This window comes from Elephas maximus, chromosome 12 (assembly GCF_024166365.1).
Source record: "Elephas maximus indicus isolate mEleMax1 chromosome 12, mEleMax1 primary haplotype, whole genome shotgun sequence".
NCBI lineage: Eukaryota > Metazoa > Chordata > Mammalia > Proboscidea > Elephantidae > Elephas > Elephas maximus.
The window spans coordinates 99338304-99355803 of NC_064830.1; the positions used below are offsets into that span (position 1 = coordinate 99338304).

Consider the following 17500-nt stretch of genomic DNA (forward strand, 5'->3'; position numbering starts at 1 on the left):
ATTGGGTGGTCTATTTAACACCACATACCTGTGTTTCTTTGATCACTAGAGCAACTCAACTCTGGGAATTTCAACTCAGCTGGAGGGCCTTATGATAGAATTCAGAATCCCAGCCAACAAGCTCCTATTTACCTTTTCAATGTGACAGGCTTGCCTTTCTGTGTTTTCTCTCTCAGATGCTTCACCACCAAGTCACCATATTGGCTGATGATGGGGAACATCTAAACACAAAACACACCACCACCCGTTAATAAATATGGAGACTCAAAACCTAAAAAGACTTGGCTTTCCCAAGCAGGGAACAATAAGCCACAATTTTATCTTGAATCTTATAGTGTCTCTTCTGGTTTGTAAAGATAAAAGGCCATACTAAGGAAGTTCAAACTCAGCTGACTACCCCTTGTAAAGGGACCTCACTTTCTACCTTTCCCCAGATTGGTTACTTGAGGTTCTAATTATCAGTTCTCTTATTTTCTAACCTCCTTGAGTTTTCCACTGCTGAAGGTTGGAGATAGCAATGTTCGTAATCTCTTCCACTGTTCATCCTTGGACGAGGAAAGAGCAGATTTCATAAATCCCATTGGACCTATCATCTGGAATTCAAAGCAAAAGACATTTGCCCTGCATAAGTTCCTGAGGTCTTCACAATTGTAGATAATTAGTTATACAGGCATCATTTACTCAGTAAATGGTTGAAGACTGGCTACTAGGTAGCAGACTCTAGGCTAGATGTTCAATCAATATTTATTCCAAATGCTCCCTGTGAGAATGGACACCCAGCTGCTTGGTGTGGTTTCCAATCTTATTTGCCAATCCACTTTTAAATGCAAATGTCCACATTGTACGAAAATTCTTTTTCCAGAGGAATAGAAAGGAAAAAGACCTAGTACATCCTACAAGCCTGTGAAAAGTAGAAAGGAATTGCTTGCATAGCCAGGTGACCTAGGCTCAGGACAGTTTTGTCTTTACATATATCTATAGCATAAGCAACTTGAATAAGAGAGCCTTGTTAATGGTAATTTTTTTTAAACAGCAGTTAAAGCTTCAAAACTTAGGAATATTTGCTAAGTGAGATCATATAATATGTGCCTTTTGTGACTAGTTTCCTTCATTTAGCACTTCCAGAATAGCAAATATTTATCTAACATTTAAAAATGAAATTACCCTTTACTTGTTCCCCCATGAATGGTAGGAAAATTAAGGAGATAATTTTATTTCTAAGCTTCAGGGTGACCTATCAAGAAAAGTATATGAAAATGTTCCTCCAAATTCCAAAATCGTATTTTGTTTTTAAATGGGTACCTACAATATTCGTTCATGATAAAAGCTCTGAGCAACTAGGAGGCCAGGAAAATTTCCTCAACTTGATAAAGAGCATCTACACACACACAAAAAAAAAACTACAGCTAATATCATATTTTACAGTGAAAGACTGAAAGCTTTCCCACAAATATCAGGAAAAAGGACAAAATGTCCACTCTCATCACTCTTACTCAACATCATACTGGGAGTCTTAGCTACTGCATTAAGACAAGAAAAGAAATAAAAGACATACAGATCAGAAAGGAAGAAATAGAACTGTCTCTGTCTTCAGATGATATATTGTGGACATAAACAATCTGAAGAATATGCAAAAAAAAAAGCTAAAGAATATCTCCCTGAACTAATGAGTGAGTTCAGCAAAGTTGCTGGATACAAAATAAGCACAAGAAAATAAATCACATTTTTATATACTAACAATGAACATGTGGAAATTGAGATTAACAGTCAGTCAAAAGAAAATAAAATACTTAGTTATAAATCTAAAATGCTTGGTTGCTAACCAAAAGGTTCAGGGTTCAAGTACATCCAGAGACACTTCAGAAGAATGGCCTGATGATCTGAGTCTGAAAAATCACCCACTGAAAAACTTATGGGTTCCAATTTTACTGTGACACACGTGGGGTTGCCATAAGTTAGAGCCAAGTCAACACCAATTCATTAGTTATAAATAGAATGAAACATGTATAGGATATGTATACTGAAAATTACAAAAATGATGATGAAAGAAATCAGAGAAAACCTAAACAAACTACTGGAGAAATATACTGTGTTCATGGATTGGAAGACTCAACAAAGTAAAGATGTTTATTTTCCCAAAATTTATCTCTAGCTTTAATTAGTTCTCATCAAAATCCAAGCAAGGATTTTTTAGACATAGAGAAGCTTGTTATAAATTTCTAGGAAAAGCAAAGAACCTAGGATAGCTAAAACATTTTGAAAAAGCGTTAAAAAGTGGGAAGAATAACTCTACAAGATGTTAAGATTTACTGTATAGCTACAGGAATCAACTGTGTAGTATAAACACAGTTTATGTGTTTTATATGTGTGTAGAATAAACACCAATGTCAATGGAACAGAATAGAGAATGAGAAATAGACCCATGTAACTATGTCCAACCGATTTTTGACAATGGTATAAAATCAGTTCTGTAGAGGGAGGATAGCCTTTCCAGCAAACAACTTTAAAGCAACTGGACATCCACTGGCAAAATAATGAGCCTCAACCTAAACCTCACACTTCGTTCAAAAAAAAAAAAAAAATGTGAAATGAATCACAGACTTAAACGTAAATGTACAACAGTAAAACTTAAAAAAAAGAGAGAGAGATGGAGAAGAAAAAGGAGGGTAAAACTAAGAAGAAGATGAAAAAGTAGAAAGGGAAGAGGAAGCAGAAGTGGAAGGAGGAAGAGAAGAAGAAATCAAATGAGAAGAGGAAAATCTTCTGAACCCTGTGCTAGGAAAAAGATTTTTCAGACTTGACATCAAAAGCATAACCTACGAAAGCAAAAATTAATGAATTGGCCTCATAAAAATAAAAAAGGTTTGCTCACCTAAAGGCCCTGTTAAGAGGAAAAGACAAGCTACAGACTATGACTACAAAAAACTAGCAAGAGGGAGCTTCATGGTTACCCAAATACACATATGTGATAAAACTGAGTAGAGCTGCAAGCACACACACACAAACGCACATGTGAATGAGCGCAAATAAAACTGATGAATTCCAAATAAGCTCTGTGCATTGAACCAATGTCAATGTAATGGTTTGATACCATACTGTAGTTAGTCAAGATGTTAACACTGGGGGAAACTGGATGAATGGTACATGAAACCTTCCTGTATATGTTTGGTTTTTTTCTTCGTTTCCCTTCCCAAAAACTTCCTCTGAATCCATAATTATTTCAAATTTAGAATGTAAATAGATGAATAAAATTTTTAATGAAAAAATGGATACCTACCCTCCGATTTGTGAAGGTGGAATAACTTTCTTTCACCAGTACTGTCTTGATCATGCCTGGATCTGTGATGGCTATCACAGGCTGCGGACCATCATAAAACCTATGTCGGGAAACAGAGCTGATTAATCTAATCAAACTTAATTCTGCTCTGGGGCCACTTCTGAGAGACCATACATTCATCTGTATATGACAAAATCCATACTCTTAATGGTCCAACACACAGAAACATTTTCCTCTACTTCAAGTTGAGACAGGATACGCAGTAAGATTCTGACCACAGAACCACCAGACTTATCATAAAATGAAGGGACATTTAAAGACAAAATAGCTCTTAAAGGAGATCATGGTTAGAATATTAGAACAAATGTTAAAGAGAGGTGGTAGACACATGGCTATTTCCTATATCCTTCTTTGTAATTTTTTCATGATCAAAATATTTCATTTTTGAAAAGACATTAGGTTAGTGAAAAATTGAAGGCAAATAATCATCTAAGAGAAAGATATAGTTAAAGACAGTCCATGCACTCAATCATTTAAAATTACAATTTTAAATATATGTCAAACTGTGAATAATACGTATGGCATTATCAGATAAAAATTATAGACATACTGATTACAAACATGTAAAAATAAGTACACATAGAGAAAAACTTGGAATGCCCAAAAAGCAATAATAGGATTATGAATGATTTTTGCCCTATTTTTAAGAATTGTCTTTGTTTTTAACAGTTTTTTAATAATATAATTTTGCCTATTAAAGAAAAGATTTTAGTAGCATTAACTCTAGAAAATTAAAAGAAATATAAAAAGGTATAAAGGAATATAGAGGAGCATGTATAACTCAGCTGTGATTTCTTTTTATTATTTATATTTATTCATAAATGTGGACCCCAGCTGTGATTTAGCTCCATGTTGATGACATCGTAGCATCAGGGAAATCCCACTTTTGATGTATGTTCCACACACAGCTGTACGTTTATATGTGATATATACAAATTGGGCCTGCTCTTCTGCCATTAGAAAGTCCATTTGTGGAAACAAGCCAATGTAATAAGGCATACTATAAGTTTAGTTACACTGTCCTGATATTTTGTTTTCCATTACCAATCATTTGAACTGGCAAGGCCGAAATGGAAGATTTTCCAAAAGACACCTATTCTTTGATTTCACGGAGGAACCTCAAGTGGCTCTGCAATCATCTATAAAACTTGTTGAGAACCACTGTACTTCCTGCTGTCCATTTCCAGAAATACACTGAAACTTAGGAGGTTTAAGTAAGTATTGAGGATATTTAGTGTTGATCCTCTGATATAAGTTATTAGGATAAAGCCTGTTAGGATTGGCACCTACTGAAAGGTGGAAATTGCCAGAAATTCAAGCTCGATTCAGAAGAGGACATGGAACAAAGAATATCATTGCTGATGTCAGATGGATCTTGGCTGAAAGCAGAGAACACCAGAAAGAGGTTTACCTGTGTTTTATTGACTATAAAGTCATTCGATTGTGTAGATCATAAGAACTTATGGATAACATGGCAAAGAATGAGAATTTCAGAACACTTAATTGTGCTCACCAAGAACCTGTACATAGACCAAGGGGCAGTCATTTAAATAGAACAAGGGGATGCCAAGTGGTTTAAAGTGAGGAAGGATTGTATCCTTTCATCATACATATTCAATCTGTATGCTGAACAAATAATCAGAGAAGCTGGACTACATGAAGAAGACCATGGCATCAGGATTGGAGGAAGACTCACTAACAACCTGAAATATGCAAATGACATGATCTTGCTTGCTGAAAGTGAAGAGGACCCAAAGCACTTACTGATGAATACCAAAGATTCCAGCTTTCAGGATGGATTGCACCTCAACATAAAGAAAACAAATATCCAGTACTTCCAGCCAACATGATGCCATAGACAGAAGCACCACACTGTCCCTCCACATAAAAGACCCTAAAAACTAAGTAAAACAGAGACAAACATCAATCCTGGAACCCAAAGTGTCAAATGAAGGGATAAAGAACTCTGCCAAGCACTGAATGGAATAAGAAACTGACAAAGAATAGAGGGCCAGGAGAGATACGCGTGAAGGTCCCCTATCAGCTAACACAGCAGGATTCCCCATTAGGACTCCTGTCGGAGATCAGTGGACAGGGAGCAGGGGAAATCTGCTTCACGGAGCTCCCAACAGGAGACAGAGCACCCGGAAACCAGCGATACATGCTTTCCCACCCCCCATCCTCTCCACGCTGATGTATCTCTCCAATTCCAGGTTGACAGCAGTGGCTCAGCTGGCCAGAAAGTGGAGCGTCTGCGTCGCTTGGATTCACCCAGCCCACATCAGAGATCAGCAAACAGGGAGTACGGGAAAGCAGCTTCACCAATTTCCCAGAGGAGACACACCACCCAGTAACAAGCGATATACTTTCCTAACCCCCACTCTTCTTCCCCCACCTCGGCCTCCTCTGCTTCCCACCAGCCACAGTCCCTTGGCCTGGAGTCAACTGCTTCAGCCCAGGCACTTGGATTCACCCTATCCACACAGGCTGGCTCCCTGAGCGCCATTTCTCTGTTGCTGGGGTTGCTTTTTTCTGGTTCTTTGGGTTTCTTCCATGCCTCCCATCACCTCCCTGTCCTTTCTCTCCAGCACCTGGCTCTGTAAGCCATCTTTGTTTCTTCTTGAAAGGCTGTGAAGTGCCACTTGAGTGGCGAACCACTCCCCTGGCCCTTGATGCCACACTAGCGGGATCCCTGTGGCTTCTTTTTTTTTTTTTTTCCTATGTTTTGTTTTGTTTTACTTTGTTCTGTTTTCTTTTCTTTGTTCGTTTTCTTTTTCTTTTTGCGACTTGGGAGTCCCTTCTAGCCAGGCTGTACTGCATGGCTTAGGAGCCACTTCCTCAGTCTAGGTGGCTGCATTGGTGGGATTCCTGGAGGCATTTCATTTTTCTTTCTTTCTTTTTTTCTCTTTTTTTCTTTCTGTCTTTCTTCATTTCTCAGTTCTTGTCTCTCTATACTTATCTCCTTTTCCTGTCTCCTGAATACTTGCAGCTGTGTGACAACTATACCCACCCCCTCAGCCAGGCTATACTGTGCAGCCTGAGAGCCACTTCCTCAGTCTTCACAGCCATGCTGGTGGGACTCCTGGGGCTTTTCTTTTTATTTTCTTATCCCAAATTTTTATCTAGCTATTTATTTTCCATTTTCTCTTTTTTTCTTTCCTTTTTGTTTTTCTCCATTTCTGTTTCTCATCTCTCTGCAACAATGGCAAGCTACCTTAGCACCCTTTTGTTTGTTCGTTTGTTTTTGGTTTCTGTTTCTCTCCCCTCTTCCCCATACCCATATTATCTCCACACATCACAACCTCTCCAAGCCCCCCATGCCTACCTGGACCGTGAGCTGAACATCATACCCCAGAGCAGCACAAGTACAGCCTACTGAAACTTGCCCATCACTGATTCCTGGCCCAGCCCTGTCAGCCCAGGTGTGTGTCACAAACCATCCACCCCAGCCCCTCCCTTCAGCAGGCCTGCCCTGCTGCACCATAGCTGATCGGCTGGTCCTGCCCATTGGACAAAGAGGTGAAAAGTATTGTGACCACAGATGAGTAAACAAGGAACACAGAGCCCGCCTCCTCAGACATAAACAAATAAAACAAAAAAAGCAGAATGGAGCAAACAGATTGCAATCAAGAAACAAAGAAAGTACTTACTAAATGTCCTGAAAACAGCAGACAATAACAAAACATAGGGGAAAAAAAGCAGGCCAGGATAGTTCCAGTAGGTGTCCAAAATAAAACACCAGATAACTTTCCAGCAGAAGAAAAGGAACTAGAACTACCTGACAGAGAATTCGAATCTTTAACATTCAGAGCAACCCAAGAGTTGAAACAAAAAGCTGACAAAAATGAGGAAAAATTAGACAAATTTATGGAAAAGGCAGACAAATTCATGGAAAATACAGATCAAAAAAATGGAACAATTAAGGTAAATAATACAAGAACAAAAGGCCAAAATAAACTCACAACTAGAAATCATACTAAAACGACAATTAGAAATCTAAAAGATAAACATGATTTCAGAAACTGATAGTGCTATAGAAGGGCTGAGAAGCAGGTTTGAAAAGATGGAAGACAAGATCAACAGAACTGAAGAAAAACACTTGGATACAACTCTGCTTGAGGAAAAATCAGAAAAAGGAACAAAGAAAAATGAAGAAGCCCTGAAAATTATGTGGGATACAATCAAAAGCAAAAATTTGCTAGTGATCAGAGTTCCAGAACAGGGGGAGAAAACGGAAAACGCAGAGAGGATCATTGAAGAATGGCTGACAGAAAACTTCCCTAATATCATGAAAGAGGAAAAGTTGACCACCCAAGAAACTCAACAAACCCCATATAAGATAGACCCCAAAAGAAAATCACCAAGGCATATCATAATCACACTTGCTAAAACCAAAGACAAAGTACCGAGAGCAGCTCGAGAGAAAAAAAGTCACATACAGAGCAGAAACAATAAGACTAAGCTCTGATTATTCGGCAGACACCATGCAGGTAAGAAGGCAATGGGATGACATAGATAAAACCTTGAAATAAAAAAATTGGTAACCAAGAACAACATATCCTGTAAAAATCTCATTGAAATATGATGATGAATTAGGATATTTCTAGATAAAAATTAATTAAGGGAATATGTAAAAACAAGATCAAAATTACAAGAATAATTAAAAGGAGTCTTTCAGTCTGAGAACAGACAACATCTGATCACAGCCTGAATTTAGAACACAAGATTGTACCAGCCGGATATCAACATAGGAAATGAACTCTCGAGGACTATTCAAAACCAAAAGACTTGCAATAGGGAACCAGAGAGGTTAATCCGTATATGACAACAACATCAAAACAATAAAAGAGGGAGTAAATGGTGTAGGTGTAGAACTTTGTAATGGAGAGGAAGGCAAGGTGATAGCAGGTAATAGTAGACCGGTTCAAACCTAGGAAGAAGAGCAAAGTAAATGTCAGGACTACAAAAAAAAAAAAAAAAACTACAAAATGACAGCAATAAACTCACAGCTATCAATAATCACACTGAATGTAAATGGTCTAAAATGCACCCATAAAGAGACAGAGAGTGACAGAACAGATAAACACAGGATCCATCAATATGCTGTCTCCAAGAGACATACCTTAGAAAAAAAGATCTAAATTTATTGAAAATCAAAGGATGGAAAAAAATATATCAAGCAAATAACTACCAAAAAAGAGCAGCAGTGGCAATACTAACCTCAGATTAAATAGACTTTAAAACAAAATCCACCATAAAAGACAAAGAAGACCACTATATAATGATTAAAGGGAGAATGTATCATGAGGACTTAACCAAAATAAACATCTACACACCCAACGACAGGGCTCCAAAATACATAAAACAAACTCTAATGGCAAAAAAAAAAAAAAAGTTTTTTTACTTTTAATGGTATTAAAAAGAGAAGTTGACAGTTCCACAATACTAGTAGGAGACTTCAACACATGATTCTTGGTAAAGGACAGAACATCTAGAAAGAAACTCAACAAAGATACAGGAGAGCTAAAGGGCACAATCAGCCAATGTGACCTCACAGACATATTTAGAACACTCCACCCAACAGCTGCAAAATACACATTCTTTACAAATACACATGGAACATTCCCCAGAATTGACCAAATCATATGCCACAGAGAAACCCTCAACAAAATCCAAAACAATGAGATAATACAAAGTATCTTTTCTGACCACAACACCATCAAAATAGAAATTAACAACAGGAAGAGCAAGGGAAAAAAATCAATCACATGGAAACTGAATAACACCCTGCTTAAAAACCACTGAGTAATAGAAGAAATCAGAGATGGGATCAAACAACTCCTAGAATCAAATGAGAATGAAAATACATCATATGAAAACTTCTGGGACACAGCAAAGGCAGTCCTCAGAGGTCAATTTATAGCAATAGATGCACACATCAAAAAAGAAGAAACTGACAAAATCAAAACATTACCTACACAACTTAAACAAATAGAAAGACAACAGCAAAAGAAGCCCACAGCCACCAGAAGAAAGGAAATAATAAAGATCAGAGCAGAAATACATGAAATAAAAAAAAAAATAGGAAAACAATACAAAGAATCAACAAAACTAAAAGTTGGTTCTTTCAAAGGCCCAACAAAATTGACAAACCACTGGACAAACTGACAAAAGAAAAATGGGAGAGGGCACAAATAACCCAAATAAGAAATGAAATGGGGGACATTACAACAGACCCAACTGATATAAAAAGGATCATAACAGAGTGTTATGAAAAACTATACTCCAACAAATTTGAAAACCTAGAGGAAATGGACAAATTTCTAGAAATATGCTACCCATGCAAACTAACACAAAATGATGTTGAAAATCTAAACAGACCCGTAACAAGAGAAAAGATTGAAAAGGTAAAACAAAACAAAAAACTCCCAACAAAAAAGAAAAGCCATGGCCCAGATGGTTTCACTGGAGAATTCTACCAAACATTCAGAGAAGAGCTTATGCCAGTACTACTCAAACTATTTCAGAACATAGAATAGGAAGCGATACTTCCAAATTCATTCTATGAAGCCAGCATAACCCTGATACCAAAACCAAGCAACCAAATCACAAGAAAAGAAAATTATAGACAAATATCTCCCATAAATATGGATGCAAAAATTCTCAACAAAATTCTAGCCAATCGAATTCAGCATTATGTCAAAAAATAATAATACACCACGACCAAGTAGGATTCATACCAGGTATGCAAGGATGGTTCAACATTAGAAAACCAATCAACATAATCCACCACATAAATAAAAGGAAAGAAAAGAATCACATGATCATCTCAATTAACACAAAAAAGGCATTTGACAAAGTCCAACACCCATTCCTTATAAAAACTCTCAATAAAATAGGTATAGAAGGGAAATTTCTCGACATAATAAAGGGCATTTATGCAAAACCAATGGCCAACATCATTCTTAACAGAGAGGCTGAAAACATTCCCCTTGAGAACAGAAACAAGACAAGGGCGCCCTTTATCACCACTCTTATTTAACATTGCGCTGGGAGTCCTAGCTAGAGTAACAAGGCAAGACAAAGAAATAAAGGGCATCCAAATCAATAATGAAGAAGTTAAACTGTCACTACTTGTGGATGATATGATACTATACATAGAAAACCCAAAAGATTCCACAAGAAAACTCCTGGAACTAATAGAAAGATTCAACAGAGTAGCAGCATACAAGATAAACATACAAAAATCAGTTGGATTCCTATACATCGATAAAGAGAACGATGAAAAGGAAATCACGAAAACAACACCATTTATAGTAGCCCCTAAAAAAAAAAAAAAAAAAAACACTTAGGAATAAATCTAACCAGGCATGTAAAAGACCTATACAAAGAAAACTACAAAACACTACTGCAAGAAACCAAAAGAGAGCTACATAAAAGGAAAAACATATATGCTCATGGATAGGTAGATCTGACATTGTGAAAATGTCAATTCTACCCAAAGTGATTTACTAATACAATGCAATCCTGATCCAAATACAAACAGTATTCTCTAAAGAGATGGAAAAACTGATCATTAACTTTATATGGAAAGGAAAGAAGCCCCGGATGAGTAAAGCACTATTGAAGAAGAAGAAGACAGTAGGAGGACTCACACTACCTGACCTCAGAACCTACCATATAGCTACTGCAGTCAAAACAGCATGGTACTGGTACGACGACAGATACATTGATCAATGGAACAGAATTGAGAACCAAGACGTAAATCAATCCACCTATGGTCACAGGATCTTCAACAAGGGTCCAAAGTCCATCGAATGGGGAAAAGACAGTCTTTTTAACACATGGTGCTGGCAAAACAGGATGGCCATCTCCCAATGAATCACACAGGACTCATACCTCACACCATATACAAAAACTAATTAAAAGTGGATCAAAGACCTAAATATAAAGCCAAAAACTATGAAGTTCATAGAAGAAAAAAATAGGATGAATGCTAGGGGCCCTAATACATGGCGTAAAAAGGATACAAACCACAACCAACAACACACAAACTCCAGAATATAAGCTAGCTAACTGAGATCTTCTAAATATTAAACACATGCTCATCAGAAGACTTCACCAAAAGAGTAAAGAGAACTTACAGACTGGGAAAAAATTTTGGCTGTTACAAATCAGACAAAGGTCTAATCTCTAAAATCTAGAAGAAAATCCAACTCCTCTACAACAAAATGACAAAATCCAATTAAAAAATGGGCAAAGGAAATGAACAGACACTTCACCAAAGAAGACAGTTGAACAGCCATCAGACCATGAAGAAATGCTGAAGACCTCTAGCCTTTAGAGAAATGTAAATCAAAACCACAATGAGATACCATCTCACCCCGGTATTACTGACAGGAGTCAAAGAAACAGGTATTAGCAAATGTTTGAGAGGCTGCGAGGAGATCGGAACTTGTATACACTGCTAGTGAGAATCTCCAATGCTACAACTATTTTGGAAAATGATATGGCACTTCCTTAGAAAGCTAGAAATAGACATACCATATGATCCAGCAATCTCACTCCTAGGAATATATCCTACAGAAATAAGAGTCATCACATGAATAGACATATGCACACCCATGTTCATTGCAGCATTGTTCACAACAGCAAAAAGATGGAAACAACCTGGATGTCCATCAACAGATGAATGGATAAACAAACTGTGGTACATACACACAATGGAGTATTACACAACAATAAAAAACTACAATGAATCTGCAACACATCTCATAACGTGGATGAATCTGGAGGGCATTATGCTGAGTGAAATAAGTCAATCACTAAAGGACAAATACTGTATGAGACCACTACTGTAAAAACTCATGAAAAGATTTACACACAAGAAGAAACAATCTTTGATGGTTACAAGGGAGGGGAAGGTTGGGGATGGAAAAGCACTAAATAGATGATAGATATGTGGTTACTTTGGCAAAGGGTAAAATAGTACACAGAACTGGGGAAGCCAGCACACCTTGTACAAGGCAAGGTCATGGAAGTTCCATAATCACATCCAAACTCCCTGAGGAACTGAATTGCTCGGCTGAGGGTTGTGGGGACCGTGGTCTCAGGGAACAACTACCTCAACTGGTATAACATAGCTTATAAAGAAAATGTTCTACATTCTACTTTGGTGAGTAGCATCTGGGATCTTAAAAGCCTGTGAGCAGCCATCTAGGATACTCCACTGGTCTCACCCCTTTGGGAGCAAGGAATAATGAAGAAAACTAAAGAAACAAGGGAAAGATTAGTCCAAAGGACTAATGGGCCACATCTACCACAGCCTTTACCGGCCTGAGTCCAGTACAACTAGATGGTTCCCAGCTACCACCACTGACTACTCTGACAGGAATCACAATACAGGGTCCTGGACAGAGCTGGAGAAAAAAGTAGAATAAAATTCCAGCTCAAAAAGAAAGACCAGACTTACTGGCCTGACAAAGACTGGAGAAACTCTGAGAGTATGGCCCCTGGTCACACTTTCAGCTCAGTAATGAAGTCACTCCTGAGGTTCACCCTTCAGTCAAAGATTGGACAGGCCCATAAAACAAAACGAGACTAAAGGGGCACACTAACCCAGGGGCAAGGACCAGAAGGTAGGAGGAGACAGGAAAGTTGGCAATAGGGAAGCCAAGGTTGAGAAGGAAGAGTCTTGACATGACGCAGAGTTGTTAATCAATGCCATACAACAATATGTGTACTGTTTAGTGAGAAACTAGTTTGTTCTGTAAACCTTCATGTAAAGTACAATGAAAAAAGAAAACATCCTCACAACTGGACCAATAAGCCGCATCAGAAAATATTGAAGTTGTCAAGGATTTCATTTTACTTGGATCCACAATCCACGCCCATGGAAGCAGCAGTCAAGAAATCAAACCATGTATTGCATTGGGCAAATCTGCAGGAAAAGACCTCCTTAAAGTATTAAAAAGGAAAGGTATCACTTTGAGAACTAAGATTTAAGCCATAGTATTTTCAACTGCCTCATACACATGCGAAAACTGGGCAATGAATAAGGGAGACTCAAGAAGAATTGATGACTTTGAATTATGATATTGACAAAGAATACTGAATACACCATGGACTGCCAGAAGAACGAGCAAATATGTCTTGGAAGAAAAACAGCCAGAATGTTGTTTAGACGCAAGGATTTTGAGACTTCACCTCATGTACTTTAGACTTATTATCAGGAGGGACCAGTCATGCTTGCTCATGCTTGGTAAGTAAAGGGTCATGCTTGGTAAAGTACAGGGTTAGCGAAAAAGAAGAAAACTCTCAACAAGATGGATTGACACAGTGGCTACAACAGTGGGCTCAAGCACAACGATTGCGACGAAGGTGCAGGACTGGGCAGTGTTTCATTCTGTTGCACATAGGGTCACTGTGAGTGTGAACAGGCTTGATGGAACTTAACAACAATTGCAGAAGAGTTTGTAGGAGCCCTGGTGGAGCAACAGTTCTATGCTCTGCTGCTGACCGAAAGGCTGGCAGTTCAAACTTACCCAGCGTTTCCATGGGAGAAAGACCTGGTGATCTGCTCCTGTAAAGATTATATCCTAGAAAACACTATGAGGCAGTTCTACTCTGTCACCAAGGGTCACTATGAGTCAGAATCAACTCAACCGAACACAATAACAATGGAAGGGTTTGAAATGATGCATTTTTAGGCAATAAAAAGGGACCTACAGAAGGAAAAAATGGACAGAAACTAATGCTGGCAGTCTCTGGAGAAAAGTGATTATCTTCAGTTTTCTAGGCCTCACTCAGACTGTAGACTATGAAACCTGGAGACATATGGGATCACAATAATAACAAATCTCCAAGAGTTTTACAAGAGATAATTCATCCTACGAGGCTCAGGGAGGGCTGCGATTGTCCTCCACACAGCTGAGAGCCTCCTCACAACAAGTTTATCCAACGGAAGTTTCCAGAATACTCACCCCCATAATTTTCCATACTTTTTAGAACATTTCACATCAAAATCCCACGCACCCTGCAAGGAGAAACAAAATAAAACTAGATTATTCATTTCAATGTACTCACCCCTAACACTTTCAGGGACTAAAAAAAAATCAGATGAGATGAAATCAAGCTTACTCCTTGTTACACATTGAATTGTATCTCCTAAAAGGATGTGTTGAAATCCAAGCCTTTGGACCTGTGAACGTAAACTTGCGGGGAAATAAGGCCTCAACAATGGGCTTAAACGTATCGAAACTCATGGAGATGGTGCAGGATCATTCTCTTATTCACAAGGTCTCCACGAGTTGCAGCTGACTCTACAGCAACTCACAACAACAAAGGAGATATCAGTTAACATGAGGTCATACTGGAGCAGGGTGGGCTCCAATCCAATGTGACTGCTGGCTTTATAAGAAGAGGATAAGAGTCACAGACCCAGAGAGACGCAGGAGGACAGAAGGGGAATATGGTCATGTGAAGACTAAGTCAGAGATGGGAATGGTGCATCTACAAAGCAAGGAACGCCAAGGATTGCCAGGAACCACCAGTAGCTAGGAAGAGGCAAGAATACATCTTTCCCTACAGCCTTCACTGAAAGCACTGCTGTGTCAACACCTTGTTTAGGACTTCTGGGCCCAAGAACTGTGAGGTAATAAACTTCTGTTATTTTGGGTCACCAACTTTGTGGGACTTTGTGATGGCAGCCCTAGAAAACTATTACACTGTCTTTTCACTGGGAGATAAAGGGAAGTTCTTATTCAGAGATATCTTAAGGTTGAAGAGGGTAAATAGTGGAGATATTCTGAATGGAGAATTTTAAATAACTGAATTTTCTCCAAGTACTGTAGATACTGAATGATGTAACGTTGTGTATGAATAATAAGTAACTTCTTGTCTTTCTGAAATGTTTTTGTTTGTGTATATGTTGTCTCTAAAATCTCCTAACCCTCTGGTAATTACCTCCACGGGCATGCAAGAAAAACGAAACTTGGAGAAAATGAGTGAATGTCCCATAATGAAGTTCTACTTTGTCACATGGGGGTTGCTGTGAGTTGAAAATGACTCAAGAGTACCTAACAACAAGGACATGCTTTTATTTAAAAAAAGAAAAACGCATTTAGTAGTTAAAGATCTGAAATTGATAGACAACAATAACCTTGTCTCAGTGATACTCACTCCCTGCTCGGACTCACTCACAGAGGCGGCTCCTTTGACGGAAAAGAAGAAAGGCAGAAAGCCCTTGTTGTAGCTCTCAGATCCCCAACAGATGGCGTGGGTGGCAAGGGCTCGGTAAAGCCAGGAAAATAAGCACAGGGTTTTACAGTTCTTGAGAGGATGCACTACCTGCAAATTACTAGATGACAAATACTTGAGCTGCCTAGTAATCTGAAGTTGGTACCTATCCAAGAGTAACAACAAAAAATAAAATAGAATAAACTACTTTTGAAAGCAAACTCTGCAGTAAGGCGTACAAAAAAAAAGGGCTACCAAGAGCTCAGGCTGGAAGCAGGAGAGTTTGAATCCAGCACACACAGCTTAATGAGCCACTACCAAAACGCCTTTTGTTTGTTTCTCCTAATGTTAAGACCACTGTGACTTCTTAGGAGGAACCACTGGCAGACAGATACTCCTCCTCACGATGTTTACCATGTTAGCACATTGCTAAATCTGCAAGGCAACTGGATCCTCAGACTGGATCAAAAAACTGCAGCATTTGAGAATAGGGCCCTTGGGGAATCCAGGCCAATGTGCTGGATGGAGTATACACAGTTTCTAGAAAGTTCTAGAAAATTTTTCCTGAGGAAGGGCATTTGTTGATGGAATTGAGCAGGTATATGCAACCACAGGAAACTCTGGTGGCTTAGTATTTAATAGCTAAGGCTGCTAACCAAAAGCTTGGCAGTTTCAATCTGCTAGGTGCTCCTCAGAAACCCTATGGAGCAGCTCTACTCTGTTCTATAGGGCCACTATGAGTCGGAATTCTTGGCAATGGGTTTGGTTTTTTGTTTGTTTTTTATGCAACCATAAGAAGCAAAAGAGGGGGCTACAAGACTCACCTTGCGGTAGGCCAGAAGAGTTCCCAAAAAAGGCAAAGGTTTGGGCCCAGGAATCCCGAGCTTCTTTAGAACATTATGTGAATAGGTTCCACATCTATAAAGTGAGAGGCAAGCTAGGTCACCAGGATTGTACTATAGATGCCAGTATTGGAGAAGCAACATGTAGGCAATAAATAACAACTCCAAGAGCAGTAATCACATCCCGTCACCATCTCCTTTTCCACCTGCACTGTGAGACCCACAAGGAGTAATGATGATTAGTGAAAAGCAGCTAAAACCACCGTTCGTAGAGTGAATACATGAAAAGATTCCAAACTTTGGCTCAAGGGAGGTTCAGTCTGGAACTTTTCCAGGGTCTTTTCTTGTGTCTATTTCATAAGTGGACTCTTGCAGGATTTGAGTGTTCCCATTCTAATTAGAAAGGTGGCACAGTTTGCCCTCAGCTGGTTACCAAAAGGCTGGCAGTCAGAACCTGCCAGAAAAGACCTGGTATATGTTGTTTCCATATAGACTACAGCCAAGAAAACCCTTTGGAGCAGTGCAACTCTCTAACACATGAGGTTGCCATGAGTCAAAATTGTCTAGACGGTGCAAGAAAACAATTCTAGGTAAAAAGGAGAAAAAAAAATCTTTCTGTTCTGATAAGTAGAAATGAGACCTTGTTTCCTCTTCTTTGAAGGTTACCCTTTAATTCAGCATCGGTTCCAAATAGTCCATACAAATGCAACCAATCTTATAACATGCAATAAAATAGAATTTTAAAAGGGCACGAAGGTCGGTGGTAAAAAGAAATGAACTACCAAGCCACGGAAAGGCATGGGAGAAGCTGAAAACCATATTGCTAAGTGAAAGGTCTCCATCGCTCTAAGTATTCCCCCATTTGAGGGGCCGATTTTTTTTTAAACCTTCCTCTACTGGGTTCCTGTCAATTCCTCTACATCCAAATTGGTAATCAATCCCCAGGAACAAAGAATGTCACTAAACACTCCTTGTCACTCCTTGGGATTTGGGAGGTGGGGTGGGGATTATTTATGAAGGACTAACTTCATAGGATTTGCATAAGATGACTAATAACCACTTATGGTCATGTAGAAACCAACAC

The 17500-nt window shown here is 38.7% G+C and overlaps 1 protein-coding gene across 2 annotated transcripts in view; it reads right to left on the reverse strand.

The window, feature by feature from the left end:
• LOC126086884 (cytochrome P450 3A8-like) overlaps positions 1-17500 on the reverse strand; it is a 53278-nt gene that overhangs the window by 28438 nt on the left and 7340 nt on the right. The window contains exons 2-6 of one of the 2 annotated variants that reach the window (XM_049903686.1): positions 16399-16492; positions 14320-14372; positions 3278-3377; positions 480-593; positions 133-221 (exon numbers count right to left, since the gene is read on the reverse strand). In XM_049903686.1, the coding sequence (XP_049759643.1) occupies positions 133-221; positions 480-593; positions 3278-3377; positions 14320-14372; positions 16399-16492 (450 nt within the window). Of the gene's footprint in view, positions 1-132; positions 222-479; positions 594-3277; positions 3378-14319; positions 14396-16394; positions 16493-17500 lie in introns of both variants that reach the window. The other variant, XM_049903685.1, reaches the window with a different exon arrangement.